At 35.7% G+C, this 10,731-nt stretch overlaps 1 protein-coding gene across 5 annotated transcripts in view; it reads right to left on the bottom strand.

Annotated features, from left to right (window-relative positions):
- Positions 1 to 10,731, bottom strand: part of Herc1 (HECT and RLD domain containing E3 ubiquitin protein ligase family member 1) — a 159,282-nt gene that overhangs the window by 107,166 nt on the left and 41,385 nt on the right. For all 5 annotated transcript variants that reach the window (XM_029481107.1, XM_029481103.1, XM_029481105.1 and 2 more), the window contains exons 8-16: positions 9,790 to 9,917; positions 6,461 to 6,605; positions 6,079 to 6,250; positions 4,315 to 4,449; positions 3,721 to 3,886; positions 3,154 to 3,279; positions 1,638 to 1,859; positions 1,200 to 1,352; positions 940 to 1,072 (exon numbers count right to left, since the gene is read on the bottom strand). In XM_029481107.1, coding sequence (XP_029336967.1) covers positions 940 to 1,072; positions 1,200 to 1,352; positions 1,638 to 1,859; positions 3,154 to 3,279; positions 3,721 to 3,886; positions 4,315 to 4,449; positions 6,079 to 6,250; positions 6,461 to 6,605; positions 9,790 to 9,917 — 1,380 coding nt within the window. The remainder of the gene's footprint in view (positions 1 to 939; positions 1,073 to 1,199; positions 1,353 to 1,637; positions 1,860 to 3,153; positions 3,280 to 3,720; positions 3,887 to 4,314; positions 4,450 to 6,078; positions 6,251 to 6,460; positions 6,606 to 9,789; positions 9,918 to 10,731) is intronic.

The raw sequence follows: 10,731 nt of genomic DNA, 5'->3' as shown, positions 1-10,731 counted from the left end.
TCCAGGTCCATCCATTTGCCTAGGAATTTCATAAATTCATTCTTTTTAATAGCTGAGTAGTACTCCATTGTGTAAATGTACCACACTGGTAAGGACACATGCTCCACTATGTTCGTAGCAGCCTTATTTATAATAGCCAGAAGCTGGAAAGAACCCAGATGTCCCTCAACAGAGGAATGGATACAGAAAATGTGGTAATTTATAAAATGGAGTACTACTCTTTCTTTTTTTTTAAAAAGAGAAAAACTACAGAGATCAACAAGAGCTCTGGTGCCCAGGAAAATCCTCAGCTAGGTGGAAACATAGGAACACGTGCATAGTGGTTAAAGGCAATTAAACTAGATGAGCCTATTCAGAATGGAAAGAGAATTAAAAGCAAAATTTAGAGGATCCATCCCAATGCAGAAGGGAATATCCAAGGTAAGAGAGGACAAATCCTTCAGGAAGTCACAGAAAATGACTGGTCAAGATGGATAAAAAGAAAGCCCATGGGAGAAGATACTTCAAGAAGGAAATTGGACAGGGTGTGTTAATAACCCCACAACCTTGGGTGGAACACTGAGTCAGAAGGATTGCTTTGAGATTGAGAACAACATATTCTACAGCAGAAGACCCTGTCTTGAAAAAAAGGAAGGAAGGCAGAATACTGTCAAAATAGGCAGTAAATAAAAATGTTACTTTATATCATAAATTAACTGTTTGAGTTTATATCACCTAGTGCCTTTAAGTTGTATCTACTGAGATAATTAGAATCCTTTAAGGTCAATCACTGCTACATCACCCCTAAACCAAGATGAAAGTAAACAATGAATACAAATGAAGCTCAGGATTATCTCTCCTCCACACAGAGATTATCAGGCCCTCTTCATGTTTTGGAAAAGTTCGATGACGCTTGCTTAATAACCACTGGTTAAATGTGAAAGTCAACATCAAACTCACCTCTCAATTTTCCTCCAACACTGCCATTCCAAGGACTTTCTTTAAGCAAATTTGCAGAACGTGAATAAATATCTGTGGCATGAGGCAGCAAAAGCTGAAGATGTTTATGAAGCAATGCCACACTGCTTGAGTTCTGCAAAGAAAAAAAAAACCCTAAATTACTATTCTGAAATATCCAAAGTACAAAAATAATATGATATCCCCAACTATCTGAGCTGTATGTTCCTCGCAGAGCATCATGAAAAGCATAGAATTCATACCTCAGTAACGTTATTAATGTGGCAAAAAGCAAGCAGTTGTTTCTGTAATGAACACAGTAGTTCATGAAGATGAGCAGGCTGACTGTTCTCTGAAGATGATGTTCCAAGAAGATATTTATCACTATTCTTTTCCAGCTCGCCAAATGCTTGATCCTAAAATTACACATAATGAAGATTATATTTTAAGTATGTTTAGAAATCTATTTTTATGTTTATTCTTTATTACATGAGAAACACTTGATAAAATTTTAACATGTCATTTTATAATTTTAAGTTACATATTACTTGGCCACCACAGTACTTCAAGTCTGACATGTTTCTATCTTTGGAGAAGGAAATCTAAAATTTTATTTATACTGTTTAAATGTTACTATACTTTGACCTAAAAAGATCCTTACCCCTTTATTCTTTTCTTAATATATTGAAAAAGCAAGGTACCGTATAAAACCCTAAATTTCTTAAGAGAGTCTTCATTAAAATTTCGGCCAGATGAGTGTCTGGATGGCAGGTCTGAGAACCATATGGCTGATCTGACAGGTTTCCATATCCCATGCACACAGTCGAAAGGTCAGCAGCATCGGAAGGTGAGCTATAGCCAAGAAGGGAGGCTACATGGGTATGATCTTGTAAACTTGTCAGAATTATATCCAGTTGCATTCTCTAAACAACAATGAAAAAGAAACATATAACTAGGATAACATGCATTAGAAGAGAAAAATTTCAGACAAAAACTATACTAACCATGTTAATTAATCCACTTACTTGTTTGATAAACAAAGTTTGAGAAGTATATAAACATTTTTAAAATAAATCTTTTATTTAAAGATTTATTTATTTATTTTATGTATAGAAGTATACTGTAGCTATCTTCAGACAACACACCAGAAGAAGGCATCAAATCTCATTATAGATAGTTGTAAGCCACCATAGTTGATGGGATTTGAACTCAGGACCTCTGGAAGAGCAGTTGGTGCTCTTAACCAATGAGCCATCTCTCCAGTCCATAAATATTTTTTTAAGATCTATTTATTTATATGAGTACACTGTAGCTGTCTTCAGACACACCAGAGGAGGGCATCACATCCCATTACAGATGGTTGTAAGCCACCAGGTGGTTGCTAGGAATTGAACTCAGGACCTCTGGAAGAGCAGTCAGTAATCTTAACCACTGAGCCATCTCTCTAGTCCAGGAAGTATATAATTATAAAAAAAAACAAAAAAACAAAAAAACTATTCAGACAGTATCATTTGGAAAAATGTAACAGGTTTTTAATCTCATCTTTTATGATGAACAGCTAAAATAATGTAAATAAATTTAAGTATTATAAGTAGGCATCAGTAGAAAACTCCAATAGATAAATTATATTCATGTTATTCTACAAAAATATTGATGACAATTGCTTATTCTATTGTTTGAAAGAAATCACTTGTAATTTGAACTATGCAAAATATTTACTGAAAAGCATCTTGGACATTATATTGCCAGTAAATACCATGCTTCCCCTCCAATCTATAGCTCTACAATTAACTCTTCTACTTAGAACAGCAAAACATTTATTTTCATATGCTTAAAACAATAAAAATTAAAAATAAGCATACTCAAATACTTTTTGCTAATGACCTTTTCCTTTTCAGATATGCACCTCTAGGCATCGGATTAACAGCGGTAACACAAGACTGATTTTAACTCAGCACTTACAATAAAGAAGGGTATCTGGCTTGATGCCATAATCAACACTAAAAAAATGAATCATGACTCTAAGAATAGACTCCAAGTTAACCTAGTAAATTATCATGTGCATCATTTCAGGTCACTAGACATCCAATAATTCTTCCAACATACAATATCACATAGTCAGGATGCAACTATCAAGCATATTTGTGAAAAGACTTGCTTTGCTTTATTTTCCTCTCAGTCCCATTTCCTGTCCTATATCTACATGCAAAGGCTTACCTGTCCTTTGGATAAGCTTTCCCATCTATCAGGTCCTTGGGGTAAAAGAGAATGAAGTAATTCCATCCGTTCTCGTAATGGAGGTAACAGCATGGTTGCTCCAACTGAGAGTGTTTCAATTACCACCTAATATCCAAAAGCAAAAAAAAAAAAAAAGGGGGGGGGAGGGAAGAAGAGAAGAGAAGAGAAGAGAAGAGAAGAGAAGAGAAGAGAAGAGAAGAGAAGAGAAGAGAAGAGAGATCAGCCCAGATCTTCTCTTTCTAATAGCAACACATGAAAAGTGAATACACTATCTTCTGGGATTACACAAGTCTAAAGGTGCCATGTGAGAACAAAAAAAGCATGTAAATCTTTTTTTTTTAGAGGGTTTAAGAACATGATGGCTCACACCTTTAATCCAGCATTTGATAGGCAGAAGCAGCTGGGTCTCTGAGTTCAAGGCTGGCCTGGTCTACAGAGTTCCAGGACAGCCAGAGCTACACAGAGAAACCCTGCAATTGATAGTATCTAGTATACTTCTGAATATCATCCAGCTATGGCTTCAGGCCACAGATTCAGTTCTCTTACCTCTTGGATTTCATCTGGGACAGTTGAATCCATCAGCCTGAAGAGCAAATTTCGAAGTGGACCTGCCTGTCTCCCAAGAATACTGGTAGCTACCCCTCCTGCCAGGGCCAGAGCAAGGTGATTTGAAAGCAACTTCAGGCACAGCTTAAGAAAATTATGGTGTTCCCTGAAACAAGAAGCATAAAAGTAAATATAATATACAGTTTAAGGAACATTTTTTTGGCTGTTCGAGACAGTTTCTCTGTGCAGTCCTGGCTGTCCTGGAACTCACTCTGTAGTCCAGGCTGGCCTCGAACTCAGAAATCCGCCTGGCTCTGCCTCCCAGGTGCTGGGATTAAAGGCGTGCGCCACCACTGCCTGGCAGAACGTATTTTTCTCTTTAAAAATTTTCAAGTGATGACCAATGATAAATTTTAAAATATCATTTCTGAAATTATATATAACCTTTAAATATCACAAAGTTATTAATAAAAGTTTAGTTCTTTTCTAGCTTACAAAGAAGACTCATGTAATTTGGAGAAAAACAAAAAAGAATGAATAAAATTTTGAAAAGAGTAATTACTACGTATGAATGCATAAGTATCTACAACATACCTTGATGAAGGGAAAGGCAGTGGGGGAATCTCACTGTTTATTTTATCACAGTATCTCTCAAGAAAAGATCGCAGATGTGAGAAGGTACTCTCTTCAAGATCTACACAATAAGGCCTGTGCCATGCAACAACTTGTCTAGAAGGAAGCATAAGAAAAATATCCAACAGCCTTATAATGAAACGTCTACACATAATCAAAAATAAAAAACAAGATCTAGTGGGGAAGAACAAAACAAAACTAAACAGCTTCCTTGATTTAAAAGTATAGCAACTGGGTTTTCAGGGGGGTTTGTTTTGTTTTGTTTTTATTTTTTTTATTTTTTTTTTTGTTATTTTTGGATAATCTGTTTTGTTTTACAAAGAAATCCAACCAAACAAAGGGCAATGAAGTTAAACAAATGTTTTAAATCAATAAAGCCTAGTTCTGAATTTAGTTCATTTCTTCTTAATATGAAGACATTAAACTGTATATGTGATATTATACATGTGTTCATGTGTGTGCACATGCATGTTGGAGTGCAGGTCTACATGTGTGGAGAGCAGAAACTGATGACCAGTGTCTTCCTCAGTTGCTCTCTACCTTAATTTTGGAAACAAAACCTTTCACTGAACCTAGAGCTCATTGTTTTGGTTAAACAGGCCAGACAGTGAACTCCAGAGATCCATCCATGCCCCCTACAGCAACCTCAGCACCAAGATTAAAGACATGTACTGCAGCACCTGGCTTTTACATGGGACTAGAGACTGAACTCAGGTCCTCATACTTGTCAGGCAAACAATTTACTGACTCAGCCATCTCATCAGCTTAGTACTTAACTTTTAAATCATTCTCTATAGATAGAGAATTCAAAATGAGAAGACAATCAAGTATCTTAAATACAGCTTCTTCATTTTGAAATATATGTGACCTCAATATACATGAAAGGACATCTACATGTTATTTCTATTACAACAGTCAACATTAGAAATTACATATACTTTAAATAGCATATATATTAGTTAAATTTAAAATCACATTAAATTTTATTGTAAATTTAGTAATACTCTTGTAGGGTTGCATATGAACTGTTCTGCCAAAAGACACATGTGTTGAAGGCTTGGTCTAAGCTAGTAAATACAATATCGAAATGAGGTGAGCTGTTCTGCTGTACCATAATGTTCTAACTGACTTCAAGCCAAGGCAATGGAGCCAGAAATGATAGACTGATACATGTAAGCCAAAGTAAATCCTTTCCCCTTTAAGGTATTTATATAATTTGTTAACGTAGGCAAAGATATTAACACAATTATCTATATGAAAAAAATATTTTTGATACAACTCTAAATGACTTTAAATTAACTTGAGTATGTATACATGGAAGCTTTGTCTGCGAAGAGCCACTGTTTACTTTTCACATGTATAATTTTACAAAACAAAGAAATCTTAAGATAAAACCAATACCCACTCCCAATAACCTTGACACAGACATGATATGTTACCATGAACAGCAGTAGAGTAGTGTGTATGTACCTTATTCTTATTGTAGAGATCTGTATGTGTTATTCTGTTAAACATGGGATCAATATACTTACTATCAAAGTCTGCACTATTTAGAAATTAATTTTAATATACTATCATTATTATTATTAAATTTAATTATTTATCTTCTGAAGTACACTGTGTGATACTGACTTGATTTTAGGACATTCAAAGTCCTAAATAGAGAACAATATATATTTAAAAAAGAAAAAAAAGTGCAAGCATATTTAAGTATATAGCACTTACCTGTCCCTAGGGAGAGCAGTCCATGCCAAACTATGTGATGTTCCAGCTGAGATCTGCTGAATAGCTATGCCATCTAAGCCACTCACTTTCTTTGGTTTAGTAATAGGACCTGTTGAATTTCCCTGGCCACATTGTCCCATGGAGTTATTGCCCCAGGCATAAACTTCATTATCTAAAAATAAGACATAAAGTATAAAACTTAAATTTAAATGTAGCACATTAACAAAAAAGAATAATTGATAATATTTTTTTAAAAATTAATAATGTAGAACATTTATAGTCCCTGCACTAAGGAGGCTAAGACATAAGGATTTAAAGTTTGTGCTTAGGCTACAATGATACTACTTAAAATACTAAAACAAACAAATAAACATGACTTTACCATGAGAAAGAGACAAACAATGACTATCTCCAATAGAAATATCAACTATTCTTGTGGCAGCCAGTTCTTCAATGAGCTTGGGTCTCAAAGCAGTAGCTTCTGAAGAGCCACAGCCTAGACAAGCCCCACAGCCCCAAGCATAAACCTGAAAAGACAGAGATACAAAACACATAAATTCCTAAAATAAGTAGACTATTAACTAAAATTATCAAGTTGTGGTACCTTCCTGGTATTAAAATAATATTTAGTGTTTTAATCATTTTAAAGATGGTCATTGTACTCGCAGAAGACTAATAAACAAGACAGCTGTAAAGCAAACATACCAGAGGTTAGCTGCCTCATGTGATTATCCCCACCCCTCCTCTCCAATTATCTCTAAAATACACACATAAAAAATAGAAATATTAAACCATTAGCACACCCAAGAAAATTAATAGTAATTACTTCTTAGCAAATTATCTGCACCTTGTTTGTTTCATAAAAAAAAAAAAAAAAAAAAAGCCAGGCTATGATTGTGCACACCTTTAATCCTAGCACACAGAAGGCAAAGGAAAGCAGTTCTCTGTAAGTTCAAGGCCAGTCTGGTCTATAGAGTTCCAAACCATGTCTGGAGCATTTCCCCCAGCTTCCCCAAAAAAGAAAAAGGTCACTATCATTTATTGTACTATTTCTAAACACCCAGTGTATAAACAGATGAGCAGCTGGGATAAAAATAAACTGGTCACAGGTAAAATGAAATAAAGACAGGAGAGTCTCTGCTAAAGTTACCACTAACTGGCTTGCACTTGGCAAAAATCTAAGCAATTATGGAAATAATGCCTTAGAACTTCTAGTTATTACCAGATGATGGTGACACAGGCCTTTAATCTCTGTACTTGAGAGGCAGAAGAAGGCAGATCTCTGAGTCTAAGGCCAGTCAGGGCTTCACAGGAAAACCTTCTCTCAAAAGAAACAAAACACACAACAACGACAAAAACTTCCATTTACATGTTTCTTACATGGTAGACGAGAACAAGGAATGATTAAAATTGATAACATGAATCACAAAACTGATCTTAATTGTCACATATAAAGAATATGTGAATTGGAAGTCAAGATAGCTCCCCTGACCATCTTTGTTACTAATAACAAAATGACTAGTGACTGACTTAGCTGTCCAGGACAAGATGCATGAAGAGAAGAGGGAGATGAAAGGAGGAATGTCTGCCAATAAGGTAATGCAGCAAATCAGCAAACTTAACAACTTCCTCTTTCCATTGGCTTTAATAAAATTAAATATACACGCTTTTCTTTATGCCACAAAGGCTTTTTATGGTTATTATTTTTGTTTTATCTTCAAATTATTTTAGATAAGACTAGTAAGGTCAGGTTAGATTTCTTCTTCAAAAGAAGACCACATATTCATACCAGTTATCAGAAAACGAACTTTAAGTGCAGAGTATAAAAGAACTCCAGCACAGCAAACGCCTATTCAAACAAAGATTAGGAACTAAACATGGAAAGAGATATTACTAAGACTCTAAATGACTCTGTGGTGCTCTAACTAGGTATAAGGCCCATAGACTCATGTGTTTGAAAGCTTGTGTGCCCCAGGAGGATTGGCACTATTAGGGGGTGTGGTCTTGTTGAAGGAAGTATGTCACTGTGGGAGGGGGCTTGAAGGTCTCCTAAGTTCAAGTTTCACCCAGTGTGAAATGGTCTCCTTCTGCTGCCTTTGGACCAAGATGCAGAACTTTCAGATTCTTCTCTAACAACATGTCTGCCTGGAGCTACCATGCTTCCCACCATGATGATAATGGACTAAACCTCTGAAACTGTAAGCCAGCCCAAATTAAACCTTTTCCTTTATAAAAGATCACTTGGTCATGGTGTCTCCTTACAGCAATGGAAACCCAAACAAAGACAGACTCAAAGTCCAATACAGCAATAGTATTCAGTAAGGCCCTATGAGTTTTCTTTCAAATATTTTTAGCTGAGCACTAGATTAATAACATTTGTAGCTCAGTTGGTACAGAACTTGCTTAGCATCTAAAATTCCCAGATTTGATCCTTAAAACTATAACACACACCCAAACAAAAATTACTTGTCTTGCATTTTAGGCATTATATCATGCCATATAAAAATAAATTACCTTCACTTAAACTTAAGAGCTACATTTAGAGGAAAAGTAGCACTGAGTAGGCCTGAAGGAACTGAGACAAATGGATTGAAATGCTCCACAGGTAAACAGTAAACAGTAAACACAGTAAACAGCATGGTTCATCAAAGTATTTCTTCCTCTTTATTTCTGTAAACATACACACTGGACTTCATATAGCCTAATATGGTCATGATACACAATTTCCTTTAGAATATAACGGATTTACTGTTAAATAATTATCATACACAACCATCTGGTACACAAAACAAATTATTTCCTCTCTCATAAAATGGAAGTATTTGACACTGAAAGGAGGTCTGAGATTTGCTTGTGGATATAATCAAGTGAGCACTTGCTGATTTCAATCCATGGATTCTTACTACAAAACCAACTAGGAGGAACACATGAAAGATCATGTATTTATACTAGAATATTAAAGTATGCAATTGACTCTACAATAGAATAAAATGAATAGTTTGTATTAATTTTTCAGCATATGGAATACTCGAGTCTTTCAAAAAATAACTAAGTTAAATGTGAATTTCAGCATTGCTGATCATCTACGTTAACCTAACATACAATGGACTCCTACACTCAAACCCGAAGTGGCTGATAAACTCAAGGATAAACATTATCACTGTTCTTCACTGTGCCTGGCCCTCTTTGGTACTACCACTTTCCATCTGAAGGTGCTCTCTTTACCATCTTTTTGAACATCTTTTTTAGTTCCTATCACTGTCCCCTCAAGTTTTTGTTTTGTGCCCCCTACTTTTCTTTAACAGAAAGGAGCTCTGAGGATCCTTGATGATTTGGGTGAGAGGGTTACAGGATTCTAAGCACTAAATGAATTTATTTATTTTATCGACTTACTTCAAAGAGCAGGGTGCTAAAAAAACATGCATCTAGATCACATAAGCAGGTAAGAAAACCTGGCTCATCTTCATCTATTATATTTGAAACAAAATTAAGTATTTTTTTTTTTATTTGTTGTCTTAAATCTTTTTCTTAGCTGGGCAGTGGTAGCACACAGCTTTTATCACAACCCTTAGGAGGCACAGGCAGGAAGGTCTCTATGAGTTCCAGACCAGCCTGGTCTATAGAGTGAATTCAAAGACAAACAAGGCTAAAAAGTTCTCTTTTACCTAGTCCTCTGAAATACTCTTACGTATGTTTATTCCTTTGTCTTACCTGCCCTGTTGATGTCAAAGCAAGTGAAGATTGGCTCCCAGCACAGACTTTGCGAATAAACATTCCTTGTAAAGCTTCAATAACTTTAGGTTTATATACTCTGTTGGTATCACCATGGCCAAGTTTGCCTACATATATGGCAAACAACAACAACAACATTTTTTAAGTTAGGCAACTTAAGTCCATTCTTCTTTCTTCAGCACTGAATTTAATAATGTACTTTAATTTTTATAGCAATGACCTGACAGACTTAGAAACCTGTAAGTTACTGATAGCAGAAGACATTAACAAATGAACATGTCTGTTTCAAGAAAGTTAACGATCAATAACTAATAGCCATTTGTGTCTTATTCTCATTCAATAAAAGCTATTTTAAAAAGACAAAATAATTTTCTTTCTTTGTCCCCCTTTAACCATATTTCTAACTTTTTCCTTTTTTAGAATTAAAAAAACTTTTAAAGGTGTGTGTGTGTGTGTGTGTGTGTGTGTGTGTTTGAACATGTACATGTGAATTTCCAGAGAGTCCAGACGAGGTGTGGGATCTGTGACAGATGGTTGTGAGTTGCTTGATATGGGTGCTAGGACCCAAACTCCAAACCACTAAAAGAGCAGCAAATGCTCTAATCCGTTAAGCCATCTCACCAGTGCCTGCATTTCTACCTTTAAATGGTTTGACATGCTAACCAGGAATTGTAACACAGGTTTATAACTCTACTGCTCAAAAAGCAGTCAGAAAAAGAGCTGCAAGTCTAATGTTATACAGCTAGACCCTGTCTAGGGAGGGAGGGAGGGAGCAGGAGGCAGGCACGATAATCCCAGAATTTTGTGGGAACAAGAGGATTGTTAAAGAGTTTGAGGCCAAGCCAGGAGTGATACATGGTTTTAATCCCAGCATTTGGGAAGCAGAGGCAGGTGAATCTCTGAGTGGGGTGGGGTGGGGAG

This window comes from Mus caroli, chromosome 9 (assembly GCF_900094665.2).
Source record: "Mus caroli chromosome 9, CAROLI_EIJ_v1.1, whole genome shotgun sequence".
Lineage (NCBI taxonomy): Eukaryota > Metazoa > Chordata > Mammalia > Rodentia > Muridae > Mus > Mus caroli.
The sequence above is the reverse complement of the archived record's forward strand: the minus strand, read 5'-3'. Positions and strand labels throughout refer to the sequence as shown.